General features: G+C 42.1%; 1 protein-coding gene and 1 long non-coding RNA gene across 5 annotated transcripts in view; both read left to right on the top strand.

Annotated features, from left to right (window-relative positions):
• TTC39B (tetratricopeptide repeat domain 39B) overlaps positions 1-12,338 on the top strand; it is a 57,881-nt gene extending 45,543 nt beyond the window's left edge. For 3 of the 4 annotated variants that reach the window (XM_083593461.1, XM_083593462.1, XM_083593463.1), the window contains 6 exons: positions 857-948; positions 1,866-1,986; positions 2,645-2,756; positions 4,256-4,373; positions 5,240-5,356; positions 10,008-12,338. In XM_083593461.1, the coding sequence (XP_083449587.1) occupies positions 857-948; positions 1,866-1,986; positions 2,645-2,756; positions 4,256-4,373; positions 5,240-5,356; positions 10,008-10,104 (657 nt within the window). In that variant the 3' untranslated portion in view covers positions 10,105-12,338. The remainder of the gene's footprint in view (positions 1-856; positions 949-1,865; positions 1,987-2,644; positions 2,757-4,255; positions 4,374-5,239; positions 5,357-10,007) is intronic. The other variant, XR_014543001.1, reaches the window with a different exon arrangement.
• Positions 1-19,187, top strand: part of LOC310753125 — a 347,922-nt gene that overhangs the window by 49,765 nt on the left and 278,970 nt on the right. The gene's annotated exons all lie outside the window — the stretch shown is intronic.

Below are 19,187 nucleotides of genomic sequence, written 5' to 3' on the forward strand. Positions count from 1 at the left end.
TCAACGAATTGGCCTGTTTTTGTAACCTCTTGCCCCACTACTGCTGACTATATCCATTCTTTCTCAGAAAAACAGTTACTTTTTTGCCGGGGGGTGGGGGGTGGGAGGGATGCAAAGGAGATGCTTTGCCTGTATTACAACCCTGTTATAACAAGTTCTAGAAAGATAATTTTGTTTGATATCAATATAGCCAATTCCATTTACTTTACACTTAATAAATAATGTTTATTTTATTTTCTAAATACTTCTCAGACTGAAGTGTTTTCACTAGTAGAAACCCAAGGCAAAACACAGAATATCAATATCTAATTTCTTAGCCGTAACAGTTTTGTCAAGAAACAGGCCCACTCTTAACAAGATATCTGTTAAAGACTACTTTTAAGAAATGTCTTCGGCCCTGAAAGTAACACAATGGCAAGACGTTTTAGCGTCCTTAGCTCTACTTGAACATACTTCTTTCGATGATGGCATGCTAAGGGCAGCTTTTAAATAAACTTCTTTTTTATGGCCAGCAGAATGCCTGTCCCCATAGCGGCATTTTAGGATTCATGGCCTCCCCGCAACACCCTGCTGCTGCAGACTTCCTGTCACCACACCAGAGAGGCCTTTGGGGTTAGACTAGGTGTGTACTTTGTAAGGCTCCTCAGCTATCCTTCTGGAAGTGATATGAATTGGAATTGTATGGGAAGAAAATGTATAAAATAAATTCAAATTGTTTGTAAACCTGGCAGTATTAAAGGCATTAGGTTGTTTTATTTAAATATTGATTGGTGTACAAATGATTTGAATAGGGTAGACTCATCAACAAATATGTTACAATGAATGATAAGTATTTTGATTGTGTGTTTTTTTATAGGCAATATACGTGTTCCAGAAAGCTGCCATTTTGTGTATGCTTTCAGATGCTGAAGTGAGAACAACAGGAGAAGACATTGTAGCTTTGTTTAGGTATGTTTTTTTAAAAAAAATCTATCTTTTCGTTATGTCATTCTCACAAACTATTCTCACAACACTGGTGGCATTGTGGTCTAAACCACTGAGCCTCTTGGGCTTGCCGATCAGAAGGTTGGCGGTTCGAATCCCTGCGACTGGATGAGCTCCCGTTGCTCTGTCCCAGCTCCTGCCAACCTAGCAACCTAGCAATTTGAAAGCACACCAGTACAAGTAGATAAATAGGTACCGTTGTGGCAGGAAGGAAAACGGCATTTCTGTGCGCTCTGGCACTCATCAGAGTGTCCCGTTGCGCCAGGAGAGGTTTAGTCTTGTTGGCCACATGACCTGGAAAGCTGTCTGCGGACAAACGCTGGCTCCCTCGGCCTCAAAAGTGAGATGAGCACTGCACCTTATAGTCAAGTTTGACTGGACTTAACAGTCCAGGGGTCCTTTACCTTTACCCAGTGCTTTTTTTCTAAAAAAAAAAATGTTTAGGGGCACTCTCCTTTTGACTCAAGAAAATCACCATTTTATAGTTCAAATTGGAAAAAACAAATACAAAAGGACAATGGACAAAAGTACAAAGATTCACAAAATGCGTACCCCCAGAACAAGCACTGCTTTTACCTAATATTTGTCTCTCTTGTTTTAAAAAATAAGGGGGAGAAGAGACACTATGTTCACCATCTTGTAGTACTTAAAAATGAGATAAATTCATAAGCCTTAAAAACACCTTTCTCACCTCACCTGAAATTCCACATGCATATTTATTGCTAAGAATTCTACTAGTATATAGAGTTCAATTTTTAAGAAATAGTTACAGGTTTGGAACTTGCTGGTTTTGTCAAAATATCTCGACAGTGGACCATTGAACTTCTGCTATCAAAGGTTTGGTTTTTGTACTGAGAATTCCACGGTTCCGTCTCTTTCAGGCAGGTAGAAGGCCTGAAGCAAAGAATTGCAGGAAAATCCATCCCAACGGAGAAGTTTGCTGTGAGAAAGGCTCGACGCTACGGAGGCTCTCAGCCTGTGAAGCTCATAGTGCCTGCTCTGGTATTTACAGCTGACTTACTTCAATCATCTTTTGTGTGGCAGAGTAAATATGTGTTTGTGTGTATGTGTTTCTGTGAATAATGTAGGCTGAGTACATTTCCACTTGACTTTTTCAAAGAAGCATCAGCTGTTTACGTTTTTACCTTTTCACCTCTTATTAAATGAAAGGCAGCTATAGACACCTTCGTCTATAGATACAGGCAGCCTTACTGAATCACGTACAGCATGAATGTGCCTTTGCTTGAGGGATTATGAGCACTTTGCAACAGCTCTGTTCTGGATATAAACTGCACATCAGTCAGGGGCAGGCTTTTGGAATCTAGAACCCTGAGATCCACTAGCCAGAGCCATAATGGTGGTGAGGGGGCAAGATTAGCAAATAATGGGGTAAGACTAGCAAAATATGCTAACCACATATTGAGTCCCCTGAGCTGTGATGAGCTTCAAACATTCAGCACACATCAACATTTGAGATACTACAGCTCATAAAGGATTCTAGCAGAGGAAAGAAACATCCTTTTGCTGTTGCCCTTGTTAATTAGGAGTCGGAAGCACTGCCTGATCTCCTGCAGATAATCCAGGGATTGTTTAGACACTCAAGTCAATTGATAGCGTACTATAGATATTTATTACTATATTTGTTTCTTATTCTTGTCAGGAAATGATGTACGTCTGGAATGGCTTTTCAATTGTTGGCATGAGAGCTGACCTCACCGAGAATTTACTAGTAACAATTGAAAAAGAAGAAACGGCTTTAAAAAACGAAACCAGTGAGTAATGTTTTAAACGAGTGATATGAAAACTACAAAGGGGTGTTTGTAATGAATCCTACTGAGGCCTCTAACTATATCCTGTAAAGGAAAAAGTGACTAATCTCGATGGATGTCTGTTCTGTGCAACATAGTTTCATCAAAACTGCATTGGTTGCCATGTTAAATAGAAAGCTGTCCTTTCCGTATAATCCCAGTCCTCATATAACCCACAGAAATTCACACTCACAAATCTCCATGATACCATACATCCTTTGTTTGACATTATGCAATACTTGCGTGAAGTGAAGCTGAGTTCAGAGCAAGAAGAACACCAGTCTTCCAGAAGAAGTTTTGTTAATAAATTCTTTTCATTCTTGCAAAGGATGTAAAATTTCAGTTCTGCTTTGCTTTCACTGTGAAACAGAATTCTGTTTATCTAGGGTAAAACAGGTGCTGGAGTGGAGGGGAGAGAGAGAGAAATTCTTAACAGTCTGTTAAGTTAAGTTTCAAGATGTAAAGTACTGTAGTCTTATTTGATAGACAGCCTCTATGTACAACAGGTGATTGGTCTCCTGAATTTTTGGTTCAGCCTCTTTTTCAGCTTCTTTTACTGTCCTTTGTAGCTGACAAAATTCACTTGCGGGGAAATTCTTAATAATAATAATAATAATAATAATAATAATAATAATAATAATATTTATTATCTGTACCATGCCCATCTGGCTAGGTTTCCCCAGCCACTCTGGGCTGCTCCCAACAGATATTAAAAATACAATAAAACATCAGTCATTAAAAACTTCCCTAAACAGGGCTGCCTTCAGATGTCTTCTAAAAGTCGGATAGTTGTTTATCTCCTTGACATCTGATAGGAGGGTGTTCCACAGGGCGGGTGCCACTACCGAGAAGGTCCTCTGCCTGGTTCCCTGTAACCTCACTTCTCGCAGGGAGGGAACTGCCAGAAGGCCCTCGGAGGTGGCTCAGTGTCCGGGCTGAACAATGGGGGTGGAGATGCTCCTTCAAGGACCTAGGTTTTGACTAACTTTTTAACAGTTGCATAGATCCCTGTGAGGCAGTGCTATGAATATTGCATAGATAACTTTGGCATACTCATCAACAGATCTATTTTCATTCCAGATCTGACATGATTAGTTATATATATCTGCAGCTACTGTTTTATCATTATTAGCAATTTTTACCAATACTGCCCAGGTTTCAATCAGTTAAAAGGCTGGAGTGCAGGTTCCCAGGTTTCAATGAGTTAAAAGGCAGGTGGGAAATGTGGAACGATATATTTTACATTGCTATGTCAGAATATTGCTAAACAAGCAGTTTATTCATTTAATTGCTTTTGATAAGAAAAAATAGATACCGTAGTTAAATGTATTACACATTTCTGTTAGGTCCACTGTTGCCATTTGACATCTTTTACAGATGAGTCAGTAATTCCCACCCATCCCATGTACACATCCATTATTGTTAAGTTTGCAATTTTAAATGTTGTGCTGCTTTATTTTCAGATCACAATGAATACTACATGGATGACATCTGTCTGCTACAACTGCTAAAAGGTCTCTGTTTGAAACATTTAGGAAGACGCTTACAAGCAGAACTCTGCTTCAATCAAGTTATTCAAAGGTAAAAACAGGAAGTTGTATTTTTGGAAACAGTGATAACCTGTGACATCAGAAAGCATCCAAGAACATTTGCTGCTTGCTTGCTTCCTTGTTTGTTTGTTTGGTTGTTTTGCACCTAAATTAAGGGTAACTGGATTTTGTGGGAAAATCTTACTTTAGTTTCTGAAATAGACAAAACTGATCTTCCCCAGCTGGTATGTGGTTCAATGGTTGTAAATCCTTCTTCACTGTTCGAAGGTATAACACAAGCGAAGACGTTGAATAAAAGGAAAAGAAGACCCTCTTTCTCACATCCCATTGACTCCTCTGTGCTTTCCTGAACAATGTTCATCTTTGATTCCTAGCAGGGTAAAGTGGGGTGGGGGCATGGCTTAGGGTTCCTAACATTTCCCCCACCAAAGCTTCCATGCATTTAACAGCTGTCAGACAAGCAGGAATTAAGCAGTGGGATTTTTTTCCTGGCATGGAGAGAAATATATATACAGTGGTACCTCTGGTTGTGAACGGGATCCGTTCCGGAGGCCTGTTCGCAACATGAAAAGAGTGAAACTCGCAGCGGTGCGTCTACGCATGCGCGGGTTGCGATTCGCCGCTTCTGCGCATGCGCGTGATGTCATTTTGCGCTTCTGCGCATGCGCGAGCGGCAAAACCCAGAAGTAACCCTTTCCGGTGCTTCCGGGTTGCCGCGGGATGTCACCTGAAAGAACGTAACATGAAGCGGAGGTAACATGAGGTACGACTGTATATGGGGAAAAGTTTACCTGCTAAACCCTAAAGCAAGGGAGCATGGGGGCTTTTGGCTTGCCTGGGTTCTGTGCTATGTTTGGTTCCCTTGAATACTGACATGATGTCCTATTGATTTCTTAGTGAGAAGCAGCTGAAGTATGATAATTACCTGATACCATACACGATGTATGAATTGGGTCTTCTGTACAAACAACAGGATGAAAGAGAAAAAGCAATAAGATTCATAGAAGCTGCAAAGTAAGTGCTGATAATCTTTATACAATTATTATACAATTATTAGCTCAAAACAGATGAGCTTATTTGCTTTAGTTCACTTATAGTTAGTATATCACACAATCATAGAATTGTAGAGTTGGAAGGGACCTCAAGGGTCTTCTAGTCTAACCCCGTGCCATGCAGGAATTGCATGTCAGATGGCCATCCCACCTCTGCTTTAAGAAGGAGAGCCCACCACCTTCTGAGGGTGTCCGTTCCACTGTTGGAACCACTCATACTGTCAGAAAGTTCTTCCTGATGTTTAGTCAGAATCTCCCTTCTGATGATCCCTTTGTGGCCTCTTCCACCTTCTGGGAAATTGACAGCAAGGCTCTTGAACAATTTGTTGGACCTCCCAATTCTTGGCAGATTTTGAGTTCCAACAGATCTTGATGGGTAATTGAAGTCTCCCATGACCACTATATCTGTCCTTTTTGAATATTTGGTAATCTGTCTGTCAGAAGGCATCGTCCAAGTCTTCAGTCTGGCTTGGAGGTCTATAGCAGACACACACAGTAAGGTCATTGTTGTTTCCCACTCCTACAGCTTTTACCCATGTACCCCCATTCTGCCATTAAACTCAGACCTGTGCAGGAGTTGATTCTGCTGTACAAAACAGCAGAACAGCTTATACCCCGAATGCTTGTCCCAATTTCCACAAACCATCTGAAGGTGGGAACCTATTGAAACTACCCATGGAAGGATCTGTTGGAAAAATGCCCCGGGGCTGCCTGCAAGCCCCCAGAACTCCGAGCATCCTCCGGTGTGCGCAGCACTGGAAAAGGCATCTCCCTTCTTCTCCAGTGTGTTCAGCGACATAAACCAGCTTGATTTATGCACACTAATCTTCTAGCATAACACAGCAAGAAGCATGAAACGTCGTAGTTCTAATCTACTATTTATTTGCACATTATATACAGACTACAGCATAATGGCTACCGTTCTCTCCAGCTCTGAGAGAACAGACAGGAATGTAGTAAAAGTGAAAGTTCATTACATAGTACATACAGATAGGACTGTATCTGGTTCTCACGCATCTTCTCAGACAGGCATGTGAATTACACCAATCACAAAATGCAGCATCGGAGGAGTGAAATACTAACAAGTTCTTCCATAATCTTGGCACACTAATAAGGAGATCTTAACCCTGGTGCCCGGACGTGAGTGGTGCTGTGGGTTAAACCACAGAGCCTAGGATTTGCTGATCAGAAGGTCGGCAGTTCGAATCCCCGCGACGGGGTGAGCTCCCGTTGCTAGGTCCCTGCTCCTGCCAACCTAGCAGTTCGAAAGCATGTCAAAGTGCAAGTAGATAAATAGGTACCGCTCCGGTGGGAAGGTAAACGGCGTTTCCATGCGCTGCTCTGGTTCGCCAAAAGCAGCTTAGTCATGCTGGCCACATGACCCGGAAGCTGTACGCCAGCTCCCTCGGCCAATAAAGTGAGATGAGCGCCGCAACCCCAGAGTCGGTCACGACTGGACTTCCGGGTTGGTGCCACTGTTTAATGGCGGATTCCCTCCGAGCTCCGGAGGGAATCGGCTCCATAGCGTCTGGGTCTGGCCGCTGCGGCGAAGCGGGGACCCTTAAAATCACAGGCGCGGATGCCTGTGAACACAGAGACTCGGCGGGCACCATTTGCGCCCCCCCAATCCGCGACGGAGCCTTTTTAAAGGCTTCGGAACGGAGGCAGGGTAAGGCGTGGTGCTGAGAGTACTCCCTCGTCTACGGAGTGAAGCCGCAAGCCATTGACAGAGAGCGCCAACTTCTTCTAAGAGTGATTGGATCCTAAAACATCAACCCGTGAGTAATACGGAGATTGGAACTTTAAAAAATTTCTTATCTTGGATTTGGAACGAGCGGGAAGGGGCTAAAAAGGAAGTCCACCCCCCCCTCTTTGTAAACAACTTAAAGCAAAGGACTGGGCAGCTAAGGTCGAGAGAATCTGTTTCTTGCTTTTTTTTTAACAAAAGATCCTGACCTCACGGTTTGGACATTATAAGAAGATATTCTGGAGGATAAAAAGAATTTTGGGAGCTGAAACTACACCCCCCCCTAGACCCGGGAACGTCCGATGAGAAAGCCTGTTGCATGGAAGATTTTGACAGCTGTCAAGTGAGCTGCTAGTCAGCTAGTTGTCAGCTGGAAAAAGAGAACATTGTTTCTGTTGTTTTTGCTGGTTTATTCGGGATAACTTGTTGAAAATAAGGTTGATACAAAATAACTGGACTTTTGGTTTTTGAGCTGAAAGGAAGATCAAGGAATTAAATCCCCCTAGAGGGGTAACAAGGATACTACATTACAAAAATGGCTTGAGTGTCTAAATTCCAAGCAGAATTGGACAGAGCACTGGTTCTCTTGGGAAACTTACAAGATGAGTACGATGCTTTGTCTACAGAGGTATCGCTATTACACTGGACAGTAAACAACAGCTTGGAGTCTGATAAGGATTTGAAACAGGAAGCCTATTCAACTGAACAAATAAATGAAACCGAAAGCGTAGACACGATGGAGCAATATGTTCTTTTTGAAGAAAACGAAGGAGGAGATGGAGGTTTGCAGGAGTCAAAGGAGAGCTACAATATGAGGCCTGACATGATGATAAAAAAGGACAATAAAAACTGGATGCGGAAAGCCTGGTTTGATTGGGAATTTGGAAAATGGAGAGATCCTCTTTTGAGGAGATCTGAAGACCTGAGGATTATAAATTTGTTGAAGGTGGAAGCTGGAGCTGTGGGGACATTTGGATTTGAAAGAAATTTGAAACAAGAGTTGGAATACCCCATAGGCTTTGCTTTTGCTTTTAAGTATGGAGGACTGGCTAGAAGCAACATCGATTCTGTTGGGCCGGAGCCCCTCCGAGACCTGGGGCTTAACATCAAGGTCTATCAAAGAGACCGGCAGAAAGGAACTGAGAGAGACATAAGGGCCTCGGACCTGAGATCTCCAGGCTAAATAAATAATATAAAGACTGATGGATATTGGTTGGGGACTGGAACCGGGAGAAGGGTGGGTGGAGGTTGGGAATCCAAAGGGTACATAAGGATAATTTGCATTGCTTTGTTTGTTTTATATTTTGTTAGTGGTAAGGAAATTGGGTAAACCGTGGAAGGGAAATTTTGGTCGACCTTAGGAAAAAGGTTTAAGAATAAATTAATGAGGTATAAGTATTGATGTGTAATTTTAATAAGGTGAAATTGGTTTTTTTTTCTTTTTTTTAAATTAAGTGAAAATAAGGCTGTTAAAAATAAATGGAGGAAATGGAAAAAAGAAGTAAAGTAAAATAACAGTATGTTAGAATAAATGTTTAAGTTAAGGTGAAGAAATAAGTTAAGGACTTGCTGAATTGACAATTTAAATTGGAATACAAGAAGGGGAGGTGTGAGGAGGTCTGAGAAACAAGGTTGAGGAAAATAAGTATCAGAAACTGTATGTGTTTTTTTTATTATTTTTCTGTTTAGTTTCGAATATGCTTTTTTGTGTTGTTTTTATTTTGTTTATTTTTTTGTTTTTGTTTGTTGTGTGTCTTTTGAAAATACCAATAAATATTTAATAAAAAAAAAAAAAACAGAGTCGGTCACGACTGGACCTAATGGTCAGGGGTCCCTTTACCTTTACTTTAACCCTGGTGCCCGTCAGGCATGTTTCCAGTGGCAGCTGGTCAGACTCCAAGGCCACATACTTATTCCGTCATTTTCTCTCTCTACTTTTCTTCATTTATTTCTGTATGCTCAATGACCCCGTGACTCGGGACCTTCTCCATTGCCTGCATTACAGAGACATTTGTATTAGCCTGATTTCCCCACTACTTCATAGGTACCCAGGGCACACAGGGCAATTCTATACCTCCCTGCTGCTCTCAGATACCAATCCTGCTACAACATACAACGTTGCTAGATTCTGCGCAGCAGCGCTCAAAATTCATCGGAGGATGACCTGTGCCACAAACTAGATTTGTTGTTATTTAGTCATCTTGGTCGTCTTCGACTCTCCATGACCCCATGAACCAGAGCATGCCTTGGAAACTCTCACTTTCTTCTCCAAGCTTCTCCTTTTTTATGTCCATGGAGTTTTCTTGGCAAAATACTGGAGTTGGTTGCCAGTTCCTTCTCCAGGTGGATCCCATTTAGTCTAAACTCTCAGCTATGACCTGTCCATCTTGGGTGGCGCTGCACGGCATAGCTCACAGCTTCTTGGGATTATTCAAGCCCCTTTGCCATGACAAGGCAGTGATCCACAAAGGGGAAAAGTAGATTTGTTGTTGTTTAGTCGTGTCCGACTCTTCATGACCCCATGGACCAGAGCACGCCAGGCACCCCTGTCTTCCACTGCCTCTGCAAATTAATAGTTAAAGTCTTTTGCATATCAACCTTTTTATGCTCTTTCACACCTGCCCAATGCTCCTAGCTTATTTTCAATTCTTACAGACTTTTATATTCACCTTCTGTTTTAATACCTTTCAGCTTTCCAAAGCGCTTCTAGATTTTAAGTGACTGTATCCCACCCTTTTATGCTGGTCTTTGACTGTAATAAAGATTTGAATTGAATTTCTATATGTTTTAAAAATAAAAAGCCCAGCAAGAAACAACAACAGGGAATGAAAGGTTAGTTGCCCAACTAACGTTTTGTCTCTTACAGAAACAATTACAAGGAATATTCCATGGAATCTAGGTTACACTTCCGAATCCACGCAGCTCTTAATAGTATGAAAGTGACTCCTGCTCCAACGCCTTGATGTCATTTGAGGGTGATGCACAACACAAGTGTCTACAAGTTACTGCTTGGAAGCCTACAGAAATCATGTAAATGATGTAACAAAAGAGATGTAGTTTATATTTTCTATCATTTGTGATATTTGAATGTTCGTCACCCCTTTTGAGCTGCTTCTTTTTTCTATGGCGCACTTCCATATCTCCGCTTCACATTTTAGAGGGAAAAATCTTATATTTTGTTTATAAATGGATTAATTTAAAGCTTGACGTGAAAGGAGAGTATTTTATAAAAATAAAAAAAAATTGCTGGTGCAATAAAAGAGGAATTCAAACACTTTATTTTTTTATGCAAAGACTAATATTGTTTATGTGCGGAACTATGCGATGGTTCTGTTCGTAGTTTCAGCAGTCCATGAAGGCTTGAATGTCTGCAATACTTTTATTATGAATTAAGACTGAGAAAGTTGGCTGCCGGTAGCCATAGTTGTATATTTGGATTTAAAGCTTAGATTTACGTACCAAAGACATGACTTTTCATATTGTAGCCAAAAGGTGAAGGACTTACGAGTCATTTCATGAATGTTAGCTTGAATTCTGTGCAATATACTGACAATATTCAGCTAAACAAAATTAGGGAAAGAGATGGGGGTTTCGCGGGGTTGCCCTCCAAAGCTGTGTTTTTTTACAATACACAAAGTCAGTTGTGTAGCATTAAAGGGGGGCAACCCTTGGATAATGGTAGCAATTCAGTCATTCCCCCCATATCTAGATATATTTAATTAAGGGATGTCACTGGGAGTGAACTGTACGATGAGAAAATACATTTCTACTGTCCTGTGGACATTTGACAGCCCCTCAGTTCTCACCACCAAATGTCATTTGATTCTGAGATTCCTGTAAATTTTTTTGAGGGAAATTGCAATTTCCTTGTGAACGATTCACAAGGAAATTGACGCTCATAAATACAGCCAGCATTGCTGTACCTTTTTAAATACAGTTCTATGGTAATACAATTAAACTTTATTATTTTCCAGTTCGTTCCCTTACTAATACAACCATCTTATGTGTATTATGCTATGGAACCTGGAGAAAGATAGTGTGCACATTCTCTCAGAAATGTCTCTCTGTCATTTTTGATTTTTGGTCTTTTTCTCAGTATAATTCAATATGTCAGAATGCAAGTCCTACTTCTGTTAGTGTAAAGGACCAAAGTCGTCTGTTGTGAACATACACTGTTTATTATTGTGTATTTACAGTGTTATGGTCAGCATCTGATTATATCACACTCACTCAATGAACTTAAGTCAACCAAGGCTAAATCTAAAGATTTCAATGGGTCCCCTCTGAGTAGGATGTAATCAGATGCCTCCCCATAGTGTCATTACGCAGTTTAAGGTAAATTTTTCTTCTTCTTTGGAACTCTGTACTTCGGTTACTAATTTATAAGCTGCTAAATGAATGGCAAGGTTGGACTATTAATTTATGAGCTGCTAAATTAATGGGGAAATTGGACTATAAGAGATTTTTATTTTTAAAAGATGATCTATGATCGCAGTTCTGCTAATTGATACTGGACCCACAGTCCACATTCATAAGCAACAGCTGCAGGAGTCAAAGGACAATTCAGTCTAGGTTTCTCAGCACAGCTTCCTAAACTTTAACAAATAGGTTTTCTGTTGAAAGCCAACAGCCTTTTTTTTTTTGCCATATTCTGCAATAACTTTTGCCACCTGCTCCTTCTCAACTTTTAATGTCCTCCGTTTGGTGGCACTCCTATTTCTCTTTGGGCATTTTAAGATGACTGTAATAGAATTTCAAGGTAGCGGGTCTGCCTAGTAACATTCAGGATAAATTCAAATAGGAAAGAGAGTTCATGCCACGTCCGAGGATCACTTTGCAAGCCACCTTTTCAGATTTGAGTTGTTCATACTTTTGCCAAGAAAAGCACATACAAATTCTGGCGCTTATGGATTTTTTGGTTTCAATCCATGAGACAGGCTTCATGTTCATCACATTATTTTCAGTTCCAATATGAGGCTTGCAGACAAGCAGTTGCGATCTAAAAATACATTTTATTATGTTTGCTAACTAGTGGCTGTTTTAATCTTACTGTTTCTGAACGACTCATGCCATGTAAGCATTCTTAAAATATCATTGCGAATTAGAACTCTTTTATGTGTCCAGGGTTTTATGTACAAAATCTCGTTAATATCACTGGGTTATTTAATCCATCCTATTAGACAAGAACATGGTAAACGTGTGGAGTCACTTTTAGTTTTAAATAAATGTGCTGTTAAATATAGGGATGCAGTTATTCAAGATGCTTAAATCAATCCTATGTATCATTTTGCATTAAATTATTATGACAATTATATGCTTATTAATATTTAGAAGTTTGATTATTTTAGTGACGTGTTGCTTAAATATATATATCTATTATATATGCACACACTGCATTGTGCTTCTAATAACTGGCAACTGTTTTTACCTGTTTAATGGAAATATCAATGAAATTATTAATAGTTTATTGAAAGATTATTGAAGGGTTACATTGGTGTAAATTATAATGGTTACTACGGTAAATAAATTTAGAAGGTTTCGCCAATTGCAACATAACGATCCACAAGGAACGAATTCACACTCTGTATCCATTTTTAATTCTGGATTTGACGGTGAATGTAGGGGGTTTTTTTGCTTCTGTACTTCTTAGCTCAAAATACTTTTTTGTCTCGGTTTTATTTTACAAGCTGTCTAAGAATTTTCACTTTACCTATAGTTTTTTTTAAAAAAGAAACCCTGGAGAGATGTGCAGTCCAATGATAAATATATTTGCTTGGAAAACAAGTCTGACTTGGTCAAGGGGAGCTTACATCCAAATAATTTTGCACAGAGTTGCAGCTTCAGCAAGCATGAGGTTTATAGTGCAACTGAGCAGAATTAGGCAGAAATCATATTCATATATTGCCGTGAATTTTGCCATTGGGTTCTCTTACCCTGCCCTCCTATGAAAGAAAAGGCAACTGACAAGAGCAGGCATAGGCAAACTCGGCCCTCCAGCTGTTTTGGGACTACAACTCCCATCGTAGCTAACAGGACCAGTGGTCAGGGATGATGGGAGTTGGCCTCAGTCCAGTATACCCCCTTCGTTCTGCCCGGACACTGAGGTCCAGCGCCGAGGGCCTTCTGGCGGTTCCCTCCCTGTGAGAAGCGAGGTTGCAGGGAACCAGGCAGAGGGCCTTCTCGGTGGTGATGCGCACCCTCTCATCAGATGTCAAGGAAATAAACAGCTACCTGACTTTTAGAAGACATCTGAGGGCAGCCCTGTTTAGGGAAGCTTTTAATGTTTAATAGACTATTGTATTTTAATATTCTGTTGGAAGCTGCCCAGAGTGGCTGGGGAAACCCAGCCAGATGGGCGGGATATAAATAAATAAATAAATAAATAAATTATTACTATTATTATTATTATTATTATTATTATTATTATTCCAAAACAGCTGGAGGGCCGAGTTTGGGGATGCCCCGATCCCCCTTGCTAGAAGCGCTTGGGTGAGAGAGAGGTGTCCTTCTGTCTGGTTGTGTTGGGCTCTGCAGACAGGAAGGCTGCGCCCCTACAGAGTTATTCCTTCTGCCCAATGGAAGTGCGGACAAGTGCGCATATTCCTACTGACGGTAGCCGTGTAGAGCCTTGAAGCAGCATTTCAGAACAGGTACGGCCGGGATACGGCCAAGGAATCGCTGGATCCAAGGCTGGCCCAGGGAGCTGCAAGTTGTAGGAAAGGGGCCAGTGCTGAGCCTATCCACTGGGCCCTAGTGTAACAACTGGCTTTCCCTGGGAGGAGGACTGCAGATGGCGGCCATGGGTCTTCGTTAAGCCCCGTTGTTACCTGGCCAGGGTTAGAATAGTGCCCAAAAGAGAACAGAAGCACAAATGCAATGAGATTTGAATTCTTCCAGTGGGGAAAAAAGCTCCCGACCGCAACCGCACGCACCCTGTGTCTCTTCCTCCCACCCGGCTGCACTCCCAGTGCGTCCTTACGATGACGCACTGTTAGACACAACGCAGATTTGATTTGAAAGTGTGCTCCTCCTCACATGTGCTGAACACATGGCCCACGGGCGTTGCTAATGAGGGTGGGACCGAGAGGGGCGGCTCCACTGTCCCAACACGTGAAGAAGGGCGTTTGTGTGAATCTTTCCATCGTTTGCCAGCGAGCTTATGACCAAGTTGATGCTATATGTGCTTAATGTCCACAGGTAGAAGCATTAGCCCTGGTCTATAAAACCTAACTCACTACACCCGGCTATTCTTCTGAACTTTAGAAAAGAAATAGCCATGGTGAATCGTTGTTTAACCATAATGATAATAATAATTTCAACGGAGTTTCAGAATCATTGTGGTATGTGCTGGGGGCAGTTTTAAAGGGAAACCAGCCTGCCTCCGAATATGTATAACCCTCCCAGCTGTCCTGGTTATGGGTACTGATGCTGTCAGCTTCTCCTAAACTTTCGGGTCTTGTTATCTTTGATAGCAGCTATTTTTGTATATCTCTTCCCACTTAATTCAGCTTCAGTCCTAAAGCATTTGTATCCGTTTGTATAAGAATACCATGTAGGGTTTTCTTTTCTTTTACATTATCATTTATGCCTTAGGAATAGCAGGTCCTGACATGTTTATACTATTGGGCCAAAACAGCCTGAACTATGGTATACTGTATGAGATCTTTGTGTATTATTTAATGGCATTCATTACAATTCATGAAAAATAAAGGCGAATATGTTTTTTCCTCATTGTACCTTTGCTTTTCTCCATATGCCAAGCTTATTCGCTGTTCCGCAGCTCAGCGTGATTTGTGTGGTCTCTTGACTTTTTCTAAATATCATTTGTACAACTTCTTCAGCAGAAACCATTCTAAGATCTCAGAACTTACTTCACTCATCCAATACTCACATTCAGTTTCTGCAATTACAAAAAACATGGTTCCCACCACCCCGCAAAAAAACTAGGGATCATAGGAGTTGTAGGCCAAAAACATCTGGAGGGCCGAGTTTGAGGAAGCCTGCTTTAAAGGTCAGCACCAAACTTTGAATGGTGCGCTGAAATGTACTAGGAGCCAATATAGGAACATTCCGGGATCAAATCAGAAGGCTTTTGCAATTCTGGGACTGTCCCTGGAAAATTGGGACACTTGGAGGATACGAAGATGGAATCCAGATTTCTGTGGTCCTATAGTCCATTGGGTGGACCGAATTTCAGGCTAGTGGAATCTACTTAAATTTATTTTTTCCTTACCCTAATGTTCACTCATGACAGCCAGATCCAAAGCAAGGTAATGGAAAATGAGAATGAAGAACAGAGCCTCCCTCTGAACAGAGGACAAAAATCCACAAATGTATTTCCTGCACGAAGTTTCCTCCCCACAGTCTTATTTCGGGTGTGCATGGGATTGTTGGCAAGGGAGAGCCTTTTAGCTATTTGACAACTGGGAGTCAGAAATCCTCTCTGGACTGCAAATTGCACAGAGATCTACCATTAAGTCCCAGTTTCCCTTTTGCCTTCCACTCTTCTTTCTCACTGGTTCAGGGCTGAGTCATTCTAAAACCATGCAGGGTGTTCTGGAACTGGGCAGAGTTAAAATCTGAGGTCGTTTAGGTGATGTGTATATAAAGATGATGGTAAGTGCGGATTTGGGCATAGACAATGGGAGGCGTTATTTTGGAATTCTCTCCCAGGAATTTGGAGAGATAGGCATCCTGAAATAGAAATGCAGGGGCGAAAGTATTATCTGAAAGATGGGGAAATCCCTCAATGTGTTTGAATTAAAGAGCTACTGGGGAAGGTGTCATCACCCCATCACCGGGGCGGTGCTGTTCAAAATTCCGCCCCCCTTGTTGGGGGAGTAGGGTGCCATTCAGGGCTGGAGGGCTGGGAAGTCAAAAAGAGAAATATAAGTGAAGGATACATTGTTTGTGAAGTAAATTTGTTAAAACCTTTGAAAATTCAATAAAAACCAACATTTAAAAATATGAAATAGTAAATATATGATTAATAACTTCTTCTTTGGTGAACACTCATAGCCGAGTAAGATTGTCTTCCATAAACATGGCTTTAACAGTGAGCCCGTAAGTGACTGTGGAGGCCAATTCTGGATCCACACGTCCTTCCACAGTGGGGACATAGGTTTGCAGGCGGGAGTTGATCATGATTTGGATTTGCCAAGCATGCCTTCCTCTTAGCACGTTTCTCCCTTGTGTCCTGAGTTCAAGTGTCTTCAAAGCCCATGACACCTTTGGTAAAGGCTGTTCTTTTAACTGCTTCACCCTCTATGAGAAAAAAAGATATGATAATGGACATTTGGCTGGCGTAATACGGTCGATGTTAAAATCCTGGTAATTTTGGTAAAGGAGCACCAGATGGCGCTAACGACCCTTTCACAAACACGCGAAAGGTTTGGAATTGGACTGTGTGAATTTTAGAAACGATGTTCTTAGGATGGCAGCAGCTTTCGAATCATGGCTAGCTATCTAATTACAATTTCTCCCCTGAACTTCTCCCCTGGTTTACTGCTATGTAAAAACAGCCACCAGAATGCAGTCAAGAGGGGCTAGGGGTAAGTTAGGCTGATGGTCCTTACCCTCTAACATTCCTCCGATGAAAACAGGGACGTAGTAAGGAAAAGCGGGACATTCCAGGATCACATCTGGAACTGGGACGGCTTCTGTAAATCTAGGACTGTCCCTGGAAAATAGGGACACGTGGAGGATCTGTCCCCCCAGTACTTCTGTCTTGTTGGGGTAAATATAGAATTAATTGGTTCTGGCGCCTCCTCATGTTCCCTCTCCCTTCAGCCAGTGTGAGAGCCAATGTGGTGTAGTAGTTAAGAGCGGTAGACTCGTAATCTGGTGAACCGGGTTCGCTTCCCCGCTCCTCCACATGCAGCTGCTGGGTGACCTTGGGCTAGTCACACTTCTCTGAAGTCTCTCAGCCCCGCTCACCTCACAGAGTGTTTGTTGTGGGGGAGGAAGGGAAAGGAGAATGTTAGCCGCTTTGAGACTCCTTCGGGTAGTGATAAAGCGGGATATCAAATCCAAACTACTACTCCTCCTCCTCTTCTTCTTCTTCTTCTTCTTCTTCTTCTTCTTCTTCTTCTTCTTCAGCCCTCAATGGTCTCAAGCCCATGTGGCTATATGTCCGTGTGGCTATAACCAGGACCGTAATAATTTTATTCCGGTCAGCGCTGTGACTCAGCAGTTACAATATAAAGTCACATTTTGTACGGCGCAGTTCTGAAACCCGCAGTGCCATCGATGCCAGCAAGCACTTTGGGGTACGTCAACGGCCGTGTCACAGAACGTGACATTTTCCAGCGCCGCCTTCAACAAATCCTGCTTCCCCCCTGTTTGCACAGCAATTACGATTGAGGTGTCATTGCAGGACAAATAGGTATACATTTAGCAGCGTATGAAATTACTTGCTGGAAAAGGAATGCTGTATTTTCAACCACTAGGAAAGATACACTTGTGAGATGTTTCCCAACCAGTATAAACATCTCTGTCCATGACATCATCTCATGGCCCACTCATTTGGCTCTACAAAGAAATGACTGTAAGCACCAGTTCTTTCCTCCCCGTCCCACTCACTTAACAGAATTTCAAACTTTTCGGTATCACTGGATGCATTATTGTGATGAGTGGGACCCACCGTCTCTCCCCCCCCCCAGTGTGTACAAACACCTAAAATCGAGTAGCCAATTTGTTACACAAGGACATGGGGAGGGGGGAAGCAGCAAATTTGCAGTGGTTTCTGCAGGGAGGCTCCAAAAACATTTTGGAACAAATTATGCATCACATCCCTTCTGGTAAATGATTATAAAGTCTGGTGGAAATACACACAAAACCCCTTTCAGCTCAGCCTGCAGATTGAAGTATATTGAGTTTGTAAATCACATACAGACATTTAAACCTTCTGTTCCCTTTGGTAGACGATAGGGTTTTCAAACACATAGCTACAACAAATTTAACGTAACACAATGGGGAAATAGCAGCAGCAGCAACAATCCAACAATGTTGTCACGTTTCATCTCAGCTTTGTCCCTCTCTACTATACCTTTTGGCATTCTCGCCTCCCAAAGGAGGGCACTCAACTTGCTCTGTTTTCGTAATGAGTTTAGAAGGTGTCTAACTGTACCTATAAATGCACACAGCTTTACGTATGAAAAGGGGGTGGATGTAGCACCATAGGAGCATAGGAAGCGTTATACTGTTAGACTGTTGGGGTTGCCTTTGAAGGTGACTTGCAAATTACAACTGATCCAGAATAGGGCAGCTACACTGGTAACTGGGAGTGACTGCCAGGACCATATAACACCAGTCCTGAGAGACCCAGTAATAATAATAATAATAATAATAATAATAATAATAATAATAATAATAATAATAATTTTATTATTTGTACCCCGCCCATCTGGCTGGGTTTCCCCAGCCACTCTGGGCGGCTTCCACAGAAACCAAAAATACTCTAAAATATCACACATTAAAAACTTCCCTGAACAGGGCTGCCTTAAGATGTCTTCTGAATGTCAGGTAGTTGTTTATCGCTTTGACGTCTGATGGGAGGGCGTTCCACAGGGCGGGCGCCACTACCGAGAAGGCCCTCTGCCTGGTTCCCTGTAGCTTTGCTTCTCGCAATGAGGGAACCTCCAGAAGGCCCTCGGCGCTGGACCTCAGTGTCCGGGCAGAACGATGGAGGTGGAGACGCTCCTTCAGGTATACTGGGCCAAGGCCGTTTAGGGCTTTAAAGGTCAACACCAGCTCGGAAACGTACTGGGAGCCAATGTAGGTCTTTCAAGACCGGTGTTATGCGGTCTTGGCAGCCGCCCCCAGTCACCAGTCTAGCTGCCGCATTCTAGATTAGTTGTAGTTTCCGGGTCACCTTCAAAGGTATCTCCACGTAGAGCGCATTGCAGTAGTCCAAGCGGGAGATAACTAGAGCATGCACCACTCTGGCGAGACAGTCCGCAGGCAGGTAGGGTCTCAGCCTGCGTACCAGGTGGAGTTGGTTGACAGCTGCCCTGGATACAGAATTGACCTGCGCCTCCATGGACAG

Source organism: Podarcis filfolensis, assembly GCF_964270895.1.
Source record: "Podarcis filfolensis genome assembly, chromosome: 17".
NCBI lineage: Eukaryota > Metazoa > Chordata > Lepidosauria > Squamata > Lacertidae > Podarcis > Podarcis filfolensis.